At 44.3% G+C, this 23,787-nt stretch overlaps 1 protein-coding gene and 1 non-coding gene across 2 annotated transcripts; one reads left to right on the top strand and one right to left on the bottom strand.

Annotated features, from left to right (window-relative positions):
- Positions 1–2,775: 2,775 nt before the first annotated feature.
- Positions 2,776–15,298, top strand: PROK2 (prokineticin 2). The gene is made up of 3 exons (XM_074959674.1): positions 2,776–2,961; positions 9,167–9,292; positions 14,630–15,298. The coding sequence occupies exons 1-3, from the start codon at positions 2,893–2,895 to the stop codon at positions 14,753–14,755; spliced, it is 321 nt and encodes a 106-aa protein (XP_074815775.1). The 5' UTR covers positions 2,776–2,892; the 3' UTR covers positions 14,756–15,298.
- A 2,414-nt stretch (positions 15,299–17,712) lies between these two features.
- On the bottom strand, positions 17,713–17,901 carry LOC141991758 (U2 spliceosomal RNA). The gene has a single exon (XR_012640451.1). It is a non-coding gene; the product is annotated as a U2 spliceosomal RNA (small nuclear RNA).
- Positions 17,902–23,787: the final 5,886 nt, after the last annotated feature.

The following is a 23,787-nucleotide window of genomic DNA, read 5'->3' as shown; positions in this document are numbered from 1 at the left end:
AGGGAATTTGCAATGGTGTATATAGAGCCTTTCACCTCTAGATCATCAATCCAGATCCAGCACAAGTCAGTAGCAACCAAAAGTCGGTAACGTATCATAGCTGCTTAATGTCCTATCTGAAATGAGTGGCATGATTTCACTCCATTTCTCATTGGATATGTGTCCCCATCAAATGTGGCACTAATTAGCATTCTTGTCAGTAGTCTCAGCTAAAAGGCCAAGGAATGAATGGCCTTAAACTATCCTCTTACTCTAGATGTGTTCCTAGATCATAGTTGGAGGGACATTATAGGGTAGCGTGGGATGGATGAGTACCTGTTCCATGGATATAATATCAACCTTTAGGGCTGGTAACTGGGAACCTTTCACAGAGCAATAAAATTCACACCAAATTGTAAATGAAAATATTTTAAAAGAAATTACTGACTCCACATAAGACATGATAAAATTCTTCCCTTCTCTCTCTTGAATTGATCTGGAGTTTGTTGGGTTTTGGAAGGCTCAACAGATTTGGTGTTCAAATTGCTAGTCTGACTCTCCAAATGCTGGACATCTGAACTAAGAAAATAGTAATTCATTCATTAAATCAGGCAGTTTTAAGTTTCTAGGATACCAAAAATAATGGGCCAGATCTTCAGTTGGTGCAAACTGGCCCTAATTTCAGAGGAGCTGTGCACATTTACATCAGCTGAAGAACTGGCCCAATGATTCACAACGTGTTGTTGAAGTTCAAAAATGGCTGATCACAATTTGCTTTTAAATTGTTCTTGGAATAAGACTTTATTTACTGAGACCATATTTGTCCTCCTTGCATTTTTATGACCAAGTTATAAACACCAAAAAGAAAAGGGGTACTAATGGCAGCTTAGAGACTAACCAAATTATTTGAGCATAAGCTTTCGTGAGCTACAGCTCACTTCATCGGATGCATTCAGTATTTTCCACTGAATGCATCCGATGAAGTGAGCTGTAGCTCACGAAAGCTTATGCTCAAATAATTTGGTTAGTCTCTAAGGTGCCACTAGTACTTTCTTTTCTTTTTGCGAACACAGACTAACACGGCTGCTACTCTGAAACCAAACACCAAAAAGCCACCTAAGTTTACAATGAAAACGCTGCCAGACTGACCTCCTTAGGGGACACAGTCCAACAAATTGATTTGACAGATCCTGACCAGAATTGAACTATACCAGATTACACTGAAACAGTAAATGTGTTATATGTTCCACCTCAATGCATTTAAAATCACTGCAGTCAAAGAATGACTGCTTTAAGAATCATGCAAAGGTGGGCGTAGCAATGGATCAGCCTTCCTGTTTGCAAATGGAGAGTCTGAGAAATCTGAAAGAACAAAGCCCTATGTGCGAGAGGGAAACGGGAATACAAAGGGAGAGGGCAAGGGGTTGGGGAGAGAATGGGGAAAGAGAACAATAGAGAACATGAGGTAAGTGGGGACATAGAGGCAGAAAAGGTGTAGAGGAGAGAAGAGTGGGGTAGCGAGGGAGGAAGCAATGGGACAAAAGTGAGGAAAAGGGGCAGGGAAAGAGGGAAGGAAAATGGAGAGAGAGGAGAAAAAAAGGGGGACAGTGTGAGTGAGAGAGAGAGGGTGCTTCCCTAAGGCTCCTGAGTTGCTATTAGAATAGTTAGCTGTGCCACTTTAAGCTCTCTAGTGTAGACACTCTAAGTCAACTTAATTAATCTACTCTCAAGGAGTGGCAGCAGCTATGTCTGCGGGAGAAGCTCTCCCACCAACGTAGCACTGTGTACACCAGCACTTAGGTTGGTGTAACTTATGTAGCACAGGGGGTGGCTTATTCACACCCCATTCGCGACATAACTTATACCAGCATAAGTGGTAGTGTAGACATAGTGGAAATAAGATGAATGCATTCAAGAAACAATCCCGAAATATTGTTGTTTCAGAAAAACCCTTGAGCGAGAGGGAGGGCGTGTGAGAGTCCTCCCTATAGCTGCACTGACACTGGCAGAACTTGGACATGCAAGTCAGCACCTGTGAAGCTCCAGTTACTACAAATGGCAAATCACAGATAGGACCCAACTGGATGTGTATTGCCCAGGGCCTCCCTGAATGAATATCTTGTGTCTAGATATTCCCTCCCCTCCACACACACACATGCTACCGGCTGGGTAGAATCCTGGACCCTCAGCTACAAAAAACAGGCCCCTAAACTGCTACCAGGCTCTTTTTCTTCTATGTGGACTAGCCATTAGCCATCACATTTAACACGTGTGCCTCTGTGACAGTGTGTGTGTATATCTTGTACTGGTGTGTGTGTGTGTCCCTGTGTTTGCATCTGTCCCCTTGTGGGTGCCTCTGGTCACTGTACATGTAGCCCAGTGTGTTGGCCTTCATGCCTCTCTTTCTGTACCGTGGCACTCTGTGGGCATTGCCCTGTGTCCCCCCACTACACCATTCTCTCATCAGCACCTGTGTGACTCCGCATCAACCTGTGTGTCGGTTTCACGTGTCCCCAAGCGTGTCACTTCGTGACCCGCTCTGTACCAGTGCACCGCTCCCCCTGCCTCCCAATGAGTGTGTTGCTCCCCCAGTGAGTGGGTGGGTGTGTCACTCCCCCTGCCCCATGGGGGGGTGGGTGTGCCTCTCTCTATTCCCCCCCCCCGTGGGTGGGTGTGTCGCTCCCCCTGCCCCCCGTGGGTGGGTGAGTGGGTGGGAGTGCCCCCCCCGGCTCTCCCGGCGGCGCTGCCGGGGCGGGTGGGTGACTCACGCTGCCTTTGAATGGCAGCCCCGAGCTTTATAACGGCGGGAGCGGCCCGAGCTCCGGGCTCTGCTCCTCCAGCTGCTGCCGCTGCTGCCCTCCGGGCGGACCCCCGCTCCCGGCGCAGCCCCAGCGCGGCCAGGCACCGGACACCATGCGCTGCGCCCCCCTCCTGCTGCTGCTCCTGCTGCTCTCCGCCGGGGACGCCGCGGTCATCACCGGGGTGAGAGCCGCGGGGAGTCCGGGGGGACGTGGCAGCCCGCCCAGCGCCACGCTCACTTCCCGGCCCCCGGCGCCGCGGGGGAGCGCCCCTCCGCCGCCCGGCTCTCCCGGCGCGCCGCGGGGCAGGGCTGAGCCGGCTCCTGGGACGGGGGCAAGGGGGTGAGTGGTCCCAGGTGCCGGGGGTCTCTGGGGGTGGAAGGTTCATGGTCCGAGGTGCTGGGGGTCTCTGGGGGGGGTGAGTGGTCCCAGGTGCTGGGGGTCTCTGGGGAGTGGGAGGTTCATGGTCCCAGGTGCTGGGGGTCTCTGGGGGGGTCAGTGGTCCGAGGTGCTGGGGGTCTCTGGGGGATGAGTGGTCCCAGGTGCCGGGGGTCTCTGGGGGTGGGAGGATCATGGTCCCAGGTGCTGGGGGTCTCTGGGGGGGTGAGTGGTCCCAGGTGCTGGGGGTCTCTGGGGAGTGGGAGGTTCATGGTCCCAGGTGCTGGGGGTCTCTGGGGGGTGAGTGGTCTCTGGGGGGGGTGAGTGGTCCCAGGTGCTGGGGGTCTCTGGGGGGTGAGTGGTCTCTGGGCAGGGGTCAGTGGGGAGTGGGAGGTTGTGGTCCCAGGTGCTGGGGGTCTCTGGGGGGGGTGAGTGGTCTCTGGGCGGGGGTCAGTGGGGAGTGGGAGGTTGTGGTCCCAGGTGCTGGGGGTCTCTGGGGGGGTGAGTGGTCCCAGGTGCTGGGGGTCTCTGGGGGGGTGAGTGGTCCCAGGTGCTGGGGGTCTCTGGGGAGTGGGAGGTGAGTGGTCCCAGGTGCTGGGGGTTTTGGGGGGGGGTGAGTGGTCCCAGGTGCTGAGGGTCTCTGGGGGGGTGGGAGGTTCATGGCCCCAGGTGCTGGGGGTGTCTGGGGGGGTGAGTGGTCCTAGTAGGTTTGGGGGGGTGCGAGTGGTCCCAGGTACTGGAGGTCTCTGCAGGGTGGTTTGAGGTTCCTATGGGATGAACGGTCCCACGTGCTGGGGGACGGGGGAGTCTCTGTGGACGTTATTGGTCCCAGGTACTGAGGATACTTGTGGGGATGGTTGGGGGTTTCGGGGGGGGGGGGGAAAGGGGGACGGTCTGAGGTCCTGGGGGTCTCTGGGGGTGTTTGGGGATCAGTGGTCCCTACTGTTTGGGGGTTTCTATGGGGGTGAACCGTCCCATGTCCTGGGGGGCTGTGGAGGTAATGGGGTCTCTCCTGTTACACTGTGTGGGTGCTGGGTGCCGAGCTTGCCCGCACTGCGTTCTGCCAGCATCTGCTCCATCCGGTAGCTAGCTCAGCCCTTACTCTGTTCCCCCACAAGTTCCTTTCTGCCCCTGTCTGGCCGGGTTTTATTGCACACTCTCTGGCCTTTCTCAGTGCAGAGGTGCCCGCGCCTGGCCTGCATCAGGCAGGGAGTGAAAATCCCTGCCCTTGGTTTGATCTTCACCCCCAAGCTGTGTCCAGGCCCAGGGTCCCACCCTGCGGTCCTGCCTCACACAGATCTCCCACGGAAGCCTGCAGGATGGAGATGATAGTCTTAGCCCAGACAGATTGGTCCTGGGGAGACAGTTCGCACTAGTTGCAACTGACATTTTATTTGTAACTGGTTAAAATGAAAAGAAGGGGCTGGAGCCCGATTTCCAGTAATAGCGAATGCCCCCATTTGATTCTGCTTTTCTTCTTCCGTAACTTACCACAAGACTCCACTTTTCTCACAAGGAAATCCACCTCCTTTCAGCTCTTTAGCTCATTTCCAGCAGATGGATTGAAAGCTGTCAGTTTCCCCCTTGAAGTTATACCTGAGATTTGTAGACTGCCTGACCCTTGAAAGAATTAGCCACAGTACTTTCCAGTTTAAACTTTTATTATGCAGTGAAACTTGATCATTTAACATCCTATTTTCCCTAAAAGATCTCTCAAACTTATCCTCAATCATACTTAAGAGAATTAGCGTTAAAAACTATCTCCGTTAAGAAACCAATTTTTATTCATCCCTTGAGTGGTTATTTAAGAGCAGGTTTATTGTGTGTTAATGTATTTAGAGTTTTTAAAACTCTACTGTCCATTAATTTCCCCCTATAACTTGTCTCCTAGTGCCCAATTTAGATATTGATGTTAAAAATGTCTAATGTTTGTACAGGCTTAATTTCCTTTATTATTTTGAGTGGTCCTTTATTATTTCCTTTATTATTTACATTTTGAGATTACTCTATTGGTTTCACCCGATGAAATGCACCTGCTTTAAAAGGTTCAGAAAACAATGCTTTGCTGTATCTCTTTCTCTCTCCTTTTTTCCCCCTTCCTTTCCTGAACTGGCCATGAGTTGATAGCGAATTGTTCGCTGCTATTTTTTATTAGAATACACTTTTGGGAGTGAAAAATACAATTTTTCTAATATGTTCATTGTTTAAATAAAAGTTGTTAGACTATTTTAAAGTAAAAACTGTTCTTTTTCAAGGTTTGCTTTAGATTAATAGTTAAGCATTTACATTCTTTGGACATCTTAAAGTGTATTTTCAGTACATAATGTAACCATTTAGAAATTGACAGGTTTCAGAATAGTCTGTTAGTCTGTATCCGCAAAAAGAAAAGGAGTACTTGTGGCACCTTAGAGACTAACCAATTTATTTGAGCATAAACTTTCGTGAGCTGTAGCTCACGAATGCTCAAATAAATTGGTTAGTCTCTAAGGTGCCACAAGTACTCCTTTTCTTTTTTCATTTAGAAATTGTATTCATGGCAACAGATATTTCATTGTTCTCCAAGGTTCTGGTCTAATCAGTGGGAAGACTGGTTCTGAACCAATTTACTTGCACATGAGAAACTGGGAAGGAGTTTTGAAATATTTGAGAATTTGAAGATTTCTTTACATTAAGAATATTTCCAGATACACTGTAGGTCCAGTTTAAATATTTGCCAATAAAGTCTTAGCTACACCTTTAAAACATTAAAAAACCCAGTAAAAAAGCTAATAGTGAAGAACAGAATAGTAGACAGGGAGTAAATGGATTGAAACAGAAAAGTGTATTAGAATTATAAAATACTATTTGCTTGAAACTGAAGTGTATTTTTACTAATCCTTTTACCATGTATTTTTGCGTATGTGAAATACTCATACACTAGGTGAATGCTTTGTTAGTTTTTCTTTTTAGTGTTCACTCAGCATGCATGAGCACTGTGAATACTACTCCTTGTGCAGATTTAAGGCACAGTTGTCAACTTTCACGCAATAAGTAAGCAAGCACCCCCACTATCACAAGAAAACAAAAATCAAAATAATCCCATTTCAAAACAAGCCAATCCCTAAGAACCCCAACACTCTGTGACTAGATCCCCCCCGGTGTGTACTCTGGGACTGTGGGGGGCCCGCTGTGCACCCCTGACTCTCTTTCTCCCCTTGCCCCTTCTTGCCGGGAGCCAATCAAAAAAAAAAAAAAAAAGAAGCAACAAGCCAAACTCTAGCCAACAAGCAACAAGCTAATTAAGCCAAAAACAAGCCCAATTTCTGTGATTTTTTTTTTTCCCATAGGTTTGGCATCTCTGATTTAAGGTCTTGATCCAAAGCCTATTGAAGTCAAGGAGGGTCTTTCCATTAACCAAAATGGGCTTTGGATCAGACACTAAATCGCAAATAAAGCATACAGAAAGTTACCAGGGTTTTCCACAAGAATTTAGTTGAACATGGACTGAGGAGCAGGAATGTCATTAAGTAACCACAGTGTTCTGCCCCAAATATGGGGAGTATTGGTATAAGTTAAAGGTTGGAGATAAGAGAAAGTGGGGAGCTAAAAAATGAATGGCGGGGCCATCCCTTTTTCTAGGATTTGGGACAATGTAATTTAATTCTTAGAGGGAAAACCTTAAATGGGTTCCAGAGTAAATAGCTGAAGACCAGGTTGAAAAGGAATATTGATTAGCACAATGTCTTAAACGTCATTATTATTTAGAATGTATTCAGTGTTCTTTCAGGGCTAGGTTCATCCTTACTGACACTGAGTAGCACCTCACTCTGCCAGTAGTCCCACTGAAATGAATGGGACTCCTTGGGGAGTAAGGTACTACTCAGGGTGAGCATGGGTGCGAGAATATGACCCATAAAGAGTAGCATGATAGTCGGAGCAGATTTTAGATCACCATAGCATGAGTTTCCTTACTTTCTGAGAAGGCACTGCGAGCTGTACAGCATTCACAAGACCGGGGGAATGGACGCTGTAAACTTGCATGCGTTTGATTAATTCAAAATGCACCAGCACAAGATGGGTCTGATAAGCACCCAGAGATGCCGGGCTAATTAAAACTTGATTCTGTGCAGTTGTAGTGTAAGCACCTTCCCTCTCCCGCCTCAAGTGACAGACTTAATAACCTAATTTTGTATACAAAAAACAAGGACCAAATTCCAGAGACAGGACAACAGGAGAACAAAGAGGAAGCCCCCCCCTTTTTTTAATTGTCTTGTTTATGTGCACTCAATGGGGTTGTAAACCCAATGCGTTCTCAGACTACTCTGTCCTCCTCAAAATTTTTGCACGTGGCTGCACCATTGCTAAACCCCATTGTAAAGCCAAAAGAACTTACTTTGAATCAGAGGTGTTACTGTACCTTTACCCCAGTGTCACCAGTGCAGAATTTGACCAGTAGATTTATTTTGTTGTTTATGAAAGGTTAGAAAAGAAACATTATCTACCTGAGAGGTTCTAACAGCAGTTTTAGAGTCAGATTACTCTTTTGGGTAAGTATGTATTTAGGCTTGTTTGTAATAGCTGTTGAATTTATTAAATATATATCTTACTGTGAGTGCTACACATTTTGGTTACATATGCTATTTCATTGCTCGTCCCTAGCCCCAAGAGCTTTTTCTAAGTTACTGTCTGTTCAGTAAATATGTATTTTGATGTGAGTTCTGCTGTTTGAAATGGCATAATATTTACCTGGGGGAGTACACAGAATGGCATTTATCATGTAAATCCCAGTATAAGATACTTAAGCCCTTATTTCTAAAACAAGAGTTTGTTTCAATAGACGGTAATGTCTCCCTCAGATCAATTAAGATTCCTTATGGATCCTTTTCTCAGTTTGCCTGTTGGAGACAATTGATCAGAACCCTTTTTTGCCTGTCAGTCCTGCTGTCAGATACTGGGGGGCGGGGGAGACTAGGGGGAGTGTAAGGGGAGGCGGGAAGGAAAAAAAGAGGTCAGATTCAGCTTACCTTAGTTATGTGATGAGGCCCATTTACTTCAGTGAGACTCCTCACTTGAGCAAGTAGAGTGGGATTTGCCCCTATAATGGTATAATTAAAATCCTTATAACCTTTTGGGGGGGTTTTAAAATGTATTTTAACAAGAATGTGTAGTAATACACTTCTGACCCCAGTGTTTCACTTGCTCTTAAATTTTTGGTTTTCAAAATGCACAAAACAATTCCTAGTTCATTTTGTGTTTATACAAGTATGTCTTAAACCAATGGTTGAAATTTACAATGGACAGCACGTCCTTCTACATCTCACGTCCGCACCTGTCTGGGTGTGGACTGTTTGTGCCAGGCCACTCTCTTAGATACTAAAAACCCCTTTTAATTTAGATGCAGAATATGGTCTAGATAATAATCATAACATCTCTGATTAAGCTTTTATTTTACCTAGTTCCAAGAGGACTTTTGTGATAAAAGTATAATACGGTCTTACATTTGCAAAGGCACTCAACCATAAAATACTAGAATTAGAATCTAGAAGGAAAAGTGATTCAAAAATCTTTAAATTCATTTATGAATTTCTCAGCATTAGCTTCTCTTCAAGACAGGGCCACTTATCAGTTTGGCACACTTTACTCCTTTTACACTTAGTCAAATACCTCAGGCCATGAACTGGAAAGAACATCAGCATATGCTTAAGTCCATCACTATTCAGGACAGCATTTTGGGAAGCTTTCTTGAATGGGGGCTGTAGACTAATTCCAGTTTCACAGTATACATGTGAGGGGGTAGCCGGTGGCAGAGTTGATCCTTCAGCCCTGATCCAGACCCCCTACATAGTCATGGCTTGTTTAAACATACAAGTCTAGATTCTGTTGTTATAAATGTTAAATGAGCCATCGTAGCAATGTATCGTAAGGTTCCCACATAAAAGTGTAGCTCAGACATTTGCAAAAAGCAGTGGACTGTGCTATTTTTGGAGTGCTTTTGTTTGCCTAATACTGTTTATCTGTTTATTAAACTTCAGGCTTGCGACAGGGATCTACAGTGTGGGGGTGGCATGTGCTGCGCTGTTAGCCTCTGGATCCGCAGTCTCCGAATGTGCACGCCAATGGGTGACTTGGGAGAAGAATGTCATCCTTTGAGTAATAAAGTTAGTATGTACTAATGGCGGTTCTTATGATACTGAAACTGACAAGGCAGGAATAAATGTGAATATATTTTGCTGTAAGTCAAATTGCATAAAAAAATTATACGTGGTAAAAGTGTAGGGATCCGTAGTGTCGGTTACAATACCCAGCAGTTTGCTTCTTTATGGAAACAACATTGAAGGAACATACGTAAAGAAATATATTACTGTCAAAATTATTCTGAAGAAAACCCAAGGTCAAAAGTATTGTACGTTTTTCTTTTGCATTATTTGATAAAAACAGTATTTTACAGTTCCATGGCCCAACCCTTGATGCACTTCCTCATGCAAGTAGTCCTTGATAGTACAAGTAAGTGCCAGTAACTTCAGTGAAACTACTCTAGTGAGTAAGAACTACAGTATCCACACAAATAAATACAACATCAGTAGGCACCTGGTATATTCAATGTGGCATTCCACATCAATGCCAGTTGTGCTCTTACTCTTAAAGATCCACTGACGCCACAAAAAGCCATTTAAAAAGATATTGGTTTCCAAAAAAGTAAAAACTGCATTTGAGAACTCTCATGAAAGGCTACCGTTATTAAACTGATGCTCAAAAACATATGACTGAACATCTAGCTCTGACAGACTTTTTTTCCTATACAGTACAAGCCACATTGGAATATCTTGTCACAATGGTTAACCTTACTTGCAAATCTAATAGCATGATCCGAGTCTTTTCCAAGCATAGTCAACAACATCCACGTAACCCAGAATACTACTTTCAACTATATACATTGAGCTAAACTTTGTTAGGGTGTAGTCCTTTTATTGAAGTTGGTGGAAGAGAAATTGACATAGTATGGAATCAGAACCATATATTCATTTGAAAGTGATTTTACCAACAGGTTTGAGACCATAATTTAAAATCTTGGTGATCTTGAAAGTCATGCCAAAGAAAATATGTGACCTAACAGTAGCCATGTGTGGAAGATATTAATTTCAGATCTGTGAGTGCAGTACAAATTAGTTGCATCTCTTACTAGCTGATTGTAGGCACAACGTCACAACTTTGTGTCTGCAATTCATTTTCTGAAGGGAAATACAGGTCTCAGTCTAGCTAAAAATATACCCTTAAATGTTCCGGTAAGGTATTAGGAACCAGATTGCACTAAGTAATGTAATTTGCTCCCACTTTAAGGCCCCTTTACATTAACAGAGGGATGTAAGGAAGCCTCACTGTAAATGAGAATCAGGACCTAGTTGTTCAATGAGTTTATTATTATTACAATAATTTATAATGTCCACTATATTCTTTAGCTGACTGTACACAGTGGTACAGTTAATAAAGAGGAATATCCAGATCAAGTTTACAGTTAGTCACTGAAGTTTACAACTTTTACAAGGTTAATTTTAAACTCATGCTCTTGACCAGGCTACTGTACTTGACCGACAGAAAGCAAAGTTGACTTACTGTACTCTGTGAAATTTAAATATTTTCAAAGATAAAGTGGTGGAGGTGTTTCTCAAGGTTTCTTTCCTCTCCTTTAAATATTTTGTGTGTGAGGATTGAGAGACAAGTAGTGTTGATACTGAAACATTTCATTTGCCTGCAGGTCAGGTACAAACCACACACCTTCAGTTTATACTTTCCCACACTGTTTTGCCATTGAATTTAAACACGCTCTGCAAAGACTAACCTACATTGCAAGGCAATTTAGTCTACACGAAGATTAGCCTCGTGCCCACTTGGGCAGAAACTCTCACCTGTTTTAAATAACACATGATGAGTTTGTGTGGTGGACTCCTGACTGCTAGCAACTGTTCTGAGACCACTAAAAGCATTTCACTTACTGCAGAAAACTGTTCCTTAGACTATGTCCACACTTCAGTGTAGACGCTCAATACAGCGACAGGAGGGGTTCTCCCATGGCTGTAGTTAATCCACCTCCAAAGAGGCAGTAACTTCAGTGATGGAAGAATTCTTCTATTGTCCTAGTGCTGTCTACACGGGAGATTAAGTCAATTTAACTACCTCTTTCAGGGATGTGGATTTTTCACACCCCTGAGTGACGTAGCTGGGTTGATGTGATTTTTTAGTGCAGACCAGGCCTTAGTTTCTATCTAAAGTCCATCCCCCATTTGCTTAGTATCTGAGCACCTCACAATCTTTATCATATTTATCCTCACAACACCCCTGGGAGGTAGGGCAGTGCTGTTATCCCCATGTTACAGGTGGGGAACAGAGAGACTGATTTGCCCAAGATCGCACAGGCAGTCTGTGGTAAAGCAGGAACTGGAACCCAGGTCTCCTAAATACTATGCTATTGATCTAATCACTGGGCAGTCCTTCCTCCCAAATTAAGCACTAACCTCCCCACACACACCAACATACTTTTTCATGTATAAAATGAGTAAAATATTATTTCTATACATATTATACAGCAAAAGGTTTAAACTGTTGTTTCACTAAGGATGCCCCCAAATATGTACACCCTGTGACTACGAAGATGAATTTTTGTCCTGTCAGATCTCTCTCTCTCCCTTTGTAGTGCATCAATCATCATCTATCTAGGGCAATGCTGTGCAATCTGAAAAGGAGGACTTGTGGCACCTTAGAGACTAATCAATTTATTGGAGCATAAGCTTTCGTGAGCTACAGCTCACCTCATCGGATGCATTCCGGTGTGCTGTGCAATCTGTGGCCCTTCCCACTAAATTGTGGCCCTTCAGGTCAATTGTATTAGGTGGAGAATGTCGTGATTGTGGATGGAAAACGTGCTCCCTGAGCTGCCCCTTGTAATTTTCTGAAATGGAAGTGTTTGAATCAGGCCCATGGCTCGGAGGAGGCAGCAGTGGGCGCCGCCTTCCCAACTGCATCCCACTGCTCTTGCAGCCGCTCTGGTGTGAGCCAGTTGTGCTCTGAGCAGCTGCTCTTCCTTCCCAGCTGCAGCTGGTAAGCAATTCCTCTGCTGCCTGCCTGCTCTGTTGCAGGGGGGAGGGAGGAGAGAGTCGCTGGTCCATTGCCTGCTTCCTTACTGAGCTGTGGGAAAAAGCTGGCTCTGCCTAGCTTAGGGAAGTGCCTAGCAAAGGGTGGCTCCAGTCCCCGACACGAGGCAGCCTAATAAAGGGGGGGAAAGGGAAGCAGATGACAGTTACGGCTCCCTGATTCTCTGCCCCAGCTCTGGTTAGGACAGGGCCTGCTCTAACTTGTGCTGCCTGGCAAAAGCTCCCCGGGACCATATGCCAACTGGGCATAGTCTGAGAGCACTGCACTCCAGCCACCCTCCCTCTCTCCTCAGTCGGCATCAGGGAGGCATGGGAGCCATCTATGCTGGCTCTTTGCCAGCTGGGGGTCTTCCCCACACTGGGGGCTCCTGGACAGACGTTGCTTGGTTAGGCCTTGAAATTGTGAGGACCCTTCAGGACACTTAATTGCTTGGGATTGAGTGTCAGATGGGGGGAGACCACTGCAGTTCAAGGTGAACATTGCCCTCCCTGCAGTCACTGACTGCCACCAGGACAGGTGCCTTTAAGCTGCTTTGTATGTGTTTTTTAAATTTTAATAATTTTTTTTAGCTACTCGGTCACATTCCACTTGCCTCTGTCCTTATTGGCCAAGTGCAATGTGCAGTTTTAGTGACAAGCATGCAAGGATATAAGTGTTGGTTTCCTTGGGTTTGAATCTATCCTATGTGGAAATGAAATTCCCTTTGATTTCACTGGAGATTGCACTTGTGGAATTGGGCCCATGGTTAGGTTCTGGATAGTATGGCTGTGGTGAGAGTATCACATGGTAAGTATCTGTTTTGAGAGTTCCTCAGTTTTTAGACAGAGGAATACGTTTGTATCGTGCCTTTTGGGGAGTTTCAGTAGCTCTAAATTTAAATTAATCCCATTCTTTTTCACATATACCTCTAGGCCATAGCAGAGAACAATTCCAAGACAAGCTTTTTTTCTGTAACACACGAGACACATCACAGGATTTCTTAGGCTGCAGGCTCTTTGGGACACAGGCGCTGGGTCTGAATCTCCTTTCCCACTGATATAAATAAGTTAGGAGTTACACTAAGATAAAACTGGTGTAAGTAAGAGGAGAATCATCCCCCAATGTCTTCATATGTATGTGTACAGCCCTCTGAGCACTACTATAATAGAAATATTAGATTGTAATTTATGCAACGGACATATTTGAGCTTTAGGGCAGAAGAGTCAAATTATTTTCATTTAATTTTGTGAAATAATAGAACTGGAAGGAAAAGATGGTCCTGTGTTCTAAATCTACAGGTCTGTATTATAGGCAAGCTTGGTAGCACTGCCTATGATTAACATTGCCTGACACCTCCTATTGTAAGACCCTGTTTTCAATGGCTTGTAGCTTTGTCAAACTTTAACTATTTGGGCTGAAATTTCCCATGCCAGGTGTCTGCCTCAGGCTGAGGTTTTTGGAAGGTTTCAGCCAAAATGTTTCAGCTGTTTCCAAGAATAAGTCTGGGGAAAAATGTGTTTTGTTAAAATATATAGTGATCTTTTCTTGGAAAGCTAAGTAGCCCCAGGCTTATGAGCAGGGCCTTTGTCTCAGGGATGTGCCTTTTGCTGTCCCCATGAAAATATGCCCAAATTTGGCCAAATTGCAAGCCTTAGAAAAATCGTATTTCACACATGCTCAGTAGATACTTGCTAGATCTGAATAAGGCAGGGATCCTGTTATCATGTAACCAAAGACTGTATCATAATGCATATGCACAAGGGAACTGAGTTAAGTTGGCACAAGCAACCTTCTTTTAATGCAGGGTTTTTGTCGATATGTAATATACACACCAAGAAAAGCACAGCACAGCACAACTTGAAATGGTGCACAAAGCTGGCTTTTAAGTTTCCATTGAACTCCTCCAATCCTGATCCAGCTGTTCTCTGGACACAACTGAGAGCACTGTTAAGGCCCACAAGCCATTATGGAAGCCAGGAATTGCTGGGCAGAGGGAACAGTGGGGGCAGGAGCAGGGGTGACACATACAAGCCATTCTGTGCTCTGTATGCCACCAGGTAATTCTTCTCCAGTGGGGTGATCTTCTTGTGGCCAGTTATGCTGCTTTGTAATGGCAGTACAGAGCAAAAAGAGTCATGAAGGCAGGGGTCCATCTAGCTCACTGCATGCCAATACCAGTGTGAAGTACAGATGGAAAAACAGGGACCTGATGACTAAGATTAATGCATTTTTACAATAGACATATTTATAAAATTGGAGGAAAAGATGACCTCATGCCTCCATTTCAGCATACCAATGCGTACGGCCGTTACCTGCTGCTGACGCCGCTTCCTCTCGTCACTTCTGACCTTTTCAATACTTGCTTCCAGGTCCCGTTTCTTGGGAGAAGAATGCATCACACCTGCCCATGTCTGCCTAACTTGGCCTGCCTACGGATATCTCCTAGCAGATTCAAATGTTTACCAGAGTTCAGAAACGAAGATGTCTTTTTTTAGCAGGAACGGTTCTTAACCATAAACAGCCACTTCATGTATTTACATTTTCCCTTGTTATTGTGATGAACAAGTTATTTGCCAGAGGAAATTCTTTAACATACTTTCTTGCCTCGTAAACGTTGAAAACAAACATTGAGATACTGTGGTGTTATGGCCAAGATTTTCGAAAGGGTCTAATGATGCCGGATGCTTCCATTTTTGGACGCCCAAACTGAGATATCTTAAAGGGCAGTGATAGGCAATTTCATAGCACTTTCCGGAAATCATGTCCCTTTAAAAATGTCCCAACTACAGGGCCCAGAAATGGAAGCATCCAAAATCACAAGTCGCTTGGTAACTCTTGGCCAATATTTTTATACTTGAATAAGCTTGATTCAAAATGTGATGTGTGCGGAGGGGGGAGGGGGTGTTGTACAGGAGTATAGAGCAAAGCATAAGATGACTGCCAAAAGAAGTGTATATTTGGTACCTTTATTGTAATTATTATAGTATTTGTAGGTTAGGTGCATCACGACATTAACAGTTTAACCAATAGGTGTAGCTTTTAAACTGTCACATTAAACCAAAGCATCTAAGTGTAAAAAGTGTTCAGAGAATTCTGTATGTTGTTTTAGTGTTCAAAGAGAAGAAAGACTTGTTACTTAATCTGCCGTAAAACGTGCTCCTCACCTGAAACGATGTATTAAAATGTAGTTTCTATTTAAAAAGAAACCCTAAAATCTATTCTAATGGGCCACCTGACTTCTTGTCATGTGCATGTATTAATATTGCTGTGTAAAAATTCTGTATCAGAATAATGGCACTATATCATTTGATTTATTTTAATATTATAGCATTATTTTTGTCACTTTGGTCTTCAATTTTTATTCCATGTAAACTGCTATTACATATATCACAGACCAAAATTAGCAAAGTTCCCTAAAAGTAGGTCTATAAAAGAGTACACACTTTTATATATTTCTAAGGAAACTCCACGGTTCGTATGCTAAGAGCTCCCTAATGCAAGTTTCCAGCAGATTCTTAGCTGATGTGACTTGAATAATGGGGAATTTTCTTGGCGCTAACATCAAGGCATTTGCTAGGCATGTGCCCCCAAGGGTCTTCTTAAGCTTGTCAGATGTATGGAGAGTGATTTTTATGAAACACCATGTAACTTGTCAATGGCTATGGTAAGAATTCCTATAGTTTGTGTGAGTTTCTCACACTGGCCTACCACCAGTGGTGTATACAGACACAGAAGGAGAAAAAGGGAGCCGTTCATCTTCCAACCATCAGTTCCTTTTCTGCTGCTCCTCTGTTCTGAGACAAGTTTGTGGAGTTGTGTTCTGGTGTATGAAAGTTAGAGGGGATGGGAAATACCTTAGCCTCTTCAACAAATACCTTTCCATGCACTGTCATGGACCCCCAGGAGAGGAACACTGTGGTCTTGATGCTCCTCCATTTCTTCTGTGTGAAGCTTGGATGGAGTGGAGAAGGGGGAGCCACTGAGAGCCGGTTGCATCTCCCCGATTCAAAGCTGCCTGACACCAGTACAAGTTAGTTTTTCCCCTTTGGGAGCTCCCAGTGGCAGGGCCGGCCCACAACATTTTGGCACCTGAGGTGGGGAGCTCAAAGGATGCCCCCATGCCGCCTTGCTTGGGTCAAAACTTTGAAACTCTGGGTCCTAGTGGCGCCCCCCCCCTAGTCTGGCACCTGAGGCGGCCACCTTCGTTTGCCTCATGGTAAGGCCAGCCCTGCCCAGTGGAATACTAGGTGTAGCTGAGAGCTCTACTTTATACCACCCTCCTGTTCTCCTTACAGTGGGGTTGGGTCAGCTGGTACAGGATTTCCACCCCTGCAAAACAGAATGCTCCACCTGCCTCATTTGCATAAAGTGGCCTTAGTGTTGGAGTAGATTATGGTGGTTCTGGTTGTGTGACCACCCCGCATCACTTCAGACCATCAAGATGTCTGCAATGTGTTAGTCACCCCAGAAGTACAGCTGTCCTATTTGTTTCCAGATCAGTCTTGCAAGTCAAGACAGGACTTCTGCCTTCAATTCAGTCCCACTGTAATGTGTATAGCAAGGGCATGGGCTTGATGACCTGTGCATTGAAAACACACCACTGTTTTGTTGCTCTTTGATAAACGATTTTGACTCAGCTTTCATGTTTTCATGTACAGTTGATACATGATTTAATGTGATGCACCTAAGTGATGCTACGCTACAACTTCGGAGATGAGTGATTTTCTAGATTTCAGGAGGTGATCCAGAAGCATCAGCCTACAATAAACATATGACAGGGGAAACAAATAATTGTTTTGGTCGCTCTGGAGATAATCAAAGGACAGAACATAGACATTGGCAGCATTTCACATAAACCATGAGTGTAAGAGGTAAAACTATCTTTAAAAAGTGGTTAATAGTACTTAGTAAACCTTTCGCTGACTGGCAATCACCTCTTACTGACCCTGGTACAAAGGGTTAAGGAGACATTTATACCTTTTTTTAAAAATAAGAACAGATCAAAAATTTTTATTAAAGCTAATGTTAAAAAATTATATAATACATAGGTTGAGAAAAGAGTGTCTGAACATCTGGGTATAGTGCTTAGATTATCCACAAATGCAAAGTTTGTTTTTAAAGTCATAAGATACATATAGTGCATAATCAGCAATAACCCAAATTTAGGTGAATGAATTTAAGAATACAGTTTAGATATTTAACATCCGTGCATTTGGGTACATCACTCATGAAAAAAGTTATACAGAGAGTTGGTGGCAGAAAGTAAAATATATCAATGAGTGAAGATTGTCCCTCAGTAATTGAGAATTTAGAATAGGTTGTCCATTTAGAGAAAAAAACAGTCCATCAGGAAAGTATTTGAGTTACTTTCCCATTTTGAAGAAACCATACAAAACGAGCATCTTCACAGTGAAACTCTTTCTGCTTTTCTAACCAGATTATTCTCCCCAAAAGGAGATGCACTGTTCCCAGAGGCACTGCAATACCAGGTCAATGCATGGTGTGGACAGAGCAAGCTCCTATTCCACCCCCAGTTTCAAAAATCAACTTAATATACAGTCCTCAAATAAAGGACATATCAGCTATTAAACTGATAAGAACAAATTTAAAAATTTTATTATTAAGCTAATGTTAAAATTATATAATACCCAGGTTGAGAAAAGAGTGTCTGTACATCTGGGTGTAGTGCTTAGATTATCCACAAATAAAAAGTTTGTTTTTAAAGTCATCAGATACATATAGTGCATAATCAGCATATTCAACTCTATGCCAGTTGAGAGGAGCTAGGTGTAGAGTCAGCAAAGCACAGAATGATGGTAACATTTGATACATCAGCAAGTGCTTACACTTCCTTTATCACAAAGCCAAGAAACAGATCTGTGAATTACTGGTGCAGCCAGAAGGTGGAAGAGTCCCTTACCATGTTCCACCACAGTAAAATCCCTGACTCATATTTCCAAGACATCAGCTTCTCCCAGTTGTAAAGGGAGGATCCAAGAGCAAGGACACTCCTAATTAAATAATTGCCATAGTATGCTCATTCAGAAAATCAAAGTTCCACTCTAGGAAACGCAATGTCTAAGCATAGCTCAAGTAAAAGTCGGTCTTCCCGCAGTTGTATCCCCCAAAAGCATGACAGCAGAAGGGAGAATTCAGCAGGGGCGCACTCATGGCCTTGGCTGAGGATGTCATTTGATGGCATCAACTATTATTCCCATATCACACCTCACTGGCATATCCCATATCACATCATTCTCCATTGGCTTGCATTTTGTATAGCCACCTTACACCTACTTTGCACTTGTTAAGATGCTACCCAGTCAGAACAGGACTGTTCTAGAACCATTTTGCATCCATGTGGTGAAGGTGTAAATAACTATGCAACGCAGAGGAGAATCAACCCTGAAGTCTGCGAGGGTCTTAATTTGCTCTGCCTTTGTAGATGGGATCTTTGTAACAGACTCCGTTCAGGTTTGAAAAATTTGGTGAGCTTCAGGCCAACAGCCCTAAGGGCACAACCGCTCAAATCCAATAACCAGATTAGTTTTTGTTTTTCTCTTCATGGGCCTGATTCTGCCAGTGTAAAGGCTAACTCTAGGACAGTCAGAAACCAGAGGTCAAATCCTGCTGATGTCAGAGTAGCACCACTGAACTCAGTAAAGGTCTTGGCAATACACACGAGGTCAAGCAACTGAGCCCAAGGCTGCAGATGAGAGTATGCCTCACAAATTTGGGCTCTGAGTCTCCATTCTCTTATGCTAGTTTTAACTATGCTAGGTGTAACTCCATTGACTTCAATGGCATGCTGTCATCTCAGTGGAGTTACCCCTAGTTTACACTCATGAGAAAAGAATCAGGTCCATGGCACCCCAAAAATATACTGTAGTCTATGCACATATCCAGGCAGTCTTGGGCTATTATTTCTTACTGATACTGTGTGCAGAGCTGTGAAAACATACAAGAGGACACAGGGCCTGCATCTCATCGCACACTCACATAAATAAGAAGTAGCTCACCTGAAGCCAATACTCCCATTATGCATCACTGTGAGCGAGTGGACAATTCCACACAAAGACTACTAGAGATCTGCCCATCAGATAGCAATCCTAGTAGATTTTATCACACAGAAGCAGAACAACCTCTGTGGTTAACTCATGCCAATTAACTTGCAACGGGATTAGAGATTTATACGGGTAATGAGACCATCCATAATTATATTAGATAAGGTTGAGCAATGTATAGGGGCTCTAAACTCTCATGTTTCAGAGCCAATCACTTACTAATTATGGGTGGGAGGGGGTTGGGAAGATGCGTCTAATTCCATAATTATCCATAACAGAATTTCTTGCACCTTCCTGTGAAGCATCTTGTTCTGCTCATTGTCAGCAACAGGAAACTGGACTAAATGAATCACCAGTCTGGTATAGTAATGCCTATGTTCCCATGCCATGGAATATTCACTTTGTGTTAATATTACCATAACACTGATTTTAGCCACTTGAGCCTTGTTAATTCTCACATGTTAAATGAAGGTTGGTTTGGCAGGAATAATCATTTAGAATGACTGTTGTATATAAAGATATGGCTTATTCAACTCAAATTCTTTTCTAAACTCTGCCTTAGTCAACATCATTTACCTGTCCCCATTAATATTTCATGCATAAACTACAGCTGAAAAGTTCCCTCAATTTCTCTCTGCAGTGGAACACCTCTCACCCCAAAACCATGACACACTTTAATTTTGCTTCATTTGACACCAGCAATAACAGGTGAGCCAGGTCCAAAAGAAGTATTTCAAAATGTTCATGGTGATGCCTTCCATCCCTGCTATTCTTTAGCTGTTTTTTTTTACCTGAGGGCCATATCAAAATTTAGTCAGCAGGGGAAATGGGAGAGTGGGTAGCCAGCCCTGCCATTAAAATGTTGCTTCAGACTTTTATGCTACACTATTTGCCTTGACATAACATTAGGTAAAAAGTCTAGGCCAGGACTATCTGCTTCCCAGGCCTGTGTCTGCAAGAAAGGCCCCCATCTTCCCCTGTGATAGATAATTAATTCTTCTGACAGCATGTCTTTGTGTGTTACTGTGCATTTGTTTATGATTTGGGTATGTTCATTAACAGGGGAAGGAGGAAAACCTCAAACATGCTTTGTCAATGGTAACTAGTCTTGACTTTTAGAAAAACACATGGTCTATTTATTTTGCACTCTAGTGTTTGGCTTCTGTAGCTTAACCGAAAGCTTGAAAATGGCCAGATCCTATTGTCTTATGGTTTGACTTTCATTGTAATATGAGCGATGAGCTTAGAAGGGCCTTCTTGGGCAAATTAAGAGGTGAATTCCAAGGCAGTGGAATCATAGCATATACAGGACCTGGATTTGATCACCTTTATCTAAGCAGGAGGGGATGGTCTGTGGTGGACAGCCCACTCAACTGGGCTTCTGGAGATCTGGGTTCTATTCCCAGTTCTGTCACTGACCTGCTAGGTGAATATGTGCAAATCATTTAATCTCTGTGCCTCAGTTTACCCATCTGTAAAATGGGGGTGATGCTACTACCCTCCGTTGTAGCATTATGAGAACTGATGGAACATGCTCTATAAAGGCTAGGTAGGAGTTGAAGGACTTCTGCTGAATTTACCCTTAGGGAAATGTACTTACTTTGTCAGGTTCCAGCTGTGAATAGTGTTCCCATTCCATGTCTCTCTGTGTGATAATATCTAGTGGGGCTAGAATGTCAATTTCCCTCTCTTTGGACAAAACCTACTGGCAAATCTATGGCATCTTGCACAGCTCCAGGAGTAAACCAGATCATGGCTTATAGGGTCACAGTCTGTTCCCTGCTTCCCCCACTTGCTTTGCTCCAGAAGGGATCAATGTGAGCCAGCCCCATGCTTTGTGCAGATTATTTCCCCTGCCACTGAGCTGGTACATCAGGGGAAGGGGAGTGGAATATGGAACCTCACTTCTCTTCCCCCATGTGCTGTGATATAGCGTATTTCAGGGAGTAGAATGTAAGAGGGCACCTTTCACTCCCTTACTTCCCTGACCAGGCACATATAGTGGGTCACAACCTGGCCCTCACTGCTTAACTTGCGTATTGTTCTGAGCTTTACATATTCTTGTTACTGACATCCCGGCTCTCTACAGCATCCATTTACATACATAACTTATAACTGCTACAGTTATCCGCTTCCCCTCTCAGTTGCCATTACATCTGCCATTATTCAAGCTGTCTCACCCCTATGCTGCCTTCCCCCGCCTCTATGTGTTCCAGGTCCTCAGATGCACTGGTGCTGCACCTGGCCCAGCAGGGTAAAGGCTGGGATCTTCAAAGGGGCCTAAATGAGTTAGGTGCCCACTGAAAGTCAGGAGCAGTTGGGCACCTAACTCCCTTTTGGTCCCTTCGAATGTGCCAGTCACATGCTATCTTGGTGCAGCTGCCCTGATCCTGCACCCAGTGTGACGCCTGGAACAATTCAGAGCAACTTTGTGGCTTCTCTAAGTTGCACCCGGGTGCAATATCCCCCGAGTCATTGTTGCACAAGCAGATCAGCAGTCCACAGCAGCTCTCTAGCTATTCCCCCTTTCCATCAGTTATGCCCCTGACACACACATCCTATGCTAACCACAAGGGAGATTAGCATATAGCTAGTGTAATTCCCCAGGCAGTGTGCTACTGGCACAGAGGAAAGGATGTTGAGGGGATAGGGAACAAGGATCTGGCCCAGTGAGTTTGCATCTCCACTGTCTTGCACCTGCTTTAGCAATCTACATCTGGGGAAAGTGGGTGTGAAACACTCCCACTGGGGTACATCAATAGAGAATTCTGATTGGGTAGAGTCTTACATCCACTTTGTACTCATTCTGCACAGGTGTAAGACAGGGGAGCATTAGGACCATGAGAAACCCAGTCCACAGGTTTCAGCAACAGGAGTGCAGAGGGATTTTCCAGAGGAGCATCAGAAAGGTAAAAGCCCATATTTATGTAGTCCACCCTGTTTCTGCAATGGCTTCTGCTCACAAGCCCATGCATAGAATCTTCCTAGCTGCAGGAATTTGTCAGGATCATGATAGCTACGGAGCTAGGAATAATGTATGTGTGTGTTTGTGTGTGAGCGAGGGTGGTAGTGAACTACACAGAGGGCTGTTGCCAGCTAGAATGCAGGTGCATTGTAGTGCTGCTTCTGCAGTGAATATGTGTACCTATCCTGGGAGCCGCTGTGGGTATGGGGCAACAGAGCCAGGGACCATCCTGAGTTGAGGGCTGTGCACTGGTTAGCTCTGCATGAGGAGAGGCTGAGGGAACTGGGATTATTTAGTCTACAGAAGAGAAGAATGAGGGGGGGATTTGATAGCTGCTTTCAACTACCTGAAAGGGGGTTCCAAAGAGGATGGATTTAGACTGTTCTCACTGGTAATAGATGATAGAACAAGGGGTAATGGTCTCAAGTGCAGTGGGGGAGGTTTAGGTTGGATATTAGGAAAAACTTTTTCACTAGGAGGGTCATGAAACACTGGAATGGGTTACCTAGGGAGGTGGTGGAATCTCCTTCCTTAGAGGTTTTTAAGGCCTGGCTTGACAAAGCCCTGGCTGGGATGATTTAGTTGGAGATTGGCCCTGCTTTGAGCAACGGGTTGGACTAGATGATCTCTTGAGGTCCCTTCCAACCCTGATAGTCTATGATTCTATGATTGGCTGGCAGCGTGATATTTTGGGTAATAACCAGACTCATATTGACCTGGTAACGTAGACATTTTGTATAGTGCGCAGAGTTTCAAATAACTTCTCACTGTACTGGACCTATGTGCTGATTGGGAGCCAGAGAACTGGAATGCAATAAAAGAGGGATGTGTGATTTTTTTATTATTATTATTATTTAGTTTTCTTCTTGATAACCAGTGTGGGGGATCAGGAACACAATTTGTGACTAGCTGGGGAATTTAACTTCAGTGTTACTCCCAAGACTGGTGGGTATCTACTCTTACTCTTGCAGCCTGCCCTGACCTTGGCATTTCTAGTGATAGCTGCCCTAGGCACCACTAGGTCAGACCTGGGCTGGGACTCAGAAGAGTGGGCAGCCTGGGTTCCCCCCATCGGCCACAGGGTAGTGGCCTAGCACTCAGAGAGGGGATTGAAAACCCCTGAAGAGAGTCGGTGGTACTGGACTTTATTGGACTCTGTGTAGGATTCATGCAGGGTTCATGCACTTGGCAACATTCAGGGCACACCCGGAGTGTTGTGTAGGAGCAGTGCACACACGGCTCCTCTCAAGGGCATGAACCTTGGAAACTCGCCCAGAGGACATGAACTGTGGGAAGCCTCCCAGGACTGGGCTCAAGGCCCGAGAGCAAGGAATGCGGTAGATATTGGTAAATAAGAATATTAAATAAAGCCAGTGTATTCCTTTTATCTGTTGGAGTATATAATGCGCAGGAGGAGGGAGAGAAATAAAAGAGAGGGTGGAAAGCTGACAGGCAGACCAGCCCGTCGGCAGACCAGCCTGCTTGCTTGCTTAAAGCTTGT

The sequence above is a fragment of the Natator depressus genome, chromosome 7 (genome assembly GCF_965152275.1).
Source record: "Natator depressus isolate rNatDep1 chromosome 7, rNatDep2.hap1, whole genome shotgun sequence".
In the NCBI taxonomy this organism is placed as follows: domain Eukaryota; kingdom Metazoa; phylum Chordata; order Testudines; family Cheloniidae; genus Natator; species Natator depressus.
The sequence above is the reverse complement of the archived record's forward strand: the minus strand, read 5'-3'. Positions and strand labels throughout refer to the sequence as shown.

Bases quoted from the DNA above. Each gene is read 5' to 3' on its own strand.
- PROK2 (XM_074959674.1), top strand. From the start codon at position 2,893: ATGCGCTGCGCCCCCCTCCTGCTGCTGCTCCTGCTGCTCTCCGCCGGG. The intron at 2,962-9,166 runs GTGAGAGCCGCG...ATTAAACTTCAG, and splicing joins ACGCCGCGGTCATCACCGGG to GCTTGCGACAGGGATCTACA. The intron at 9,293-14,629 runs GTTAGTATGTAC...ACTTGCTTCCAG, and splicing joins GTCATCCTTTGAGTAATAAA to GTCCCGTTTCTTGGGAGAAG.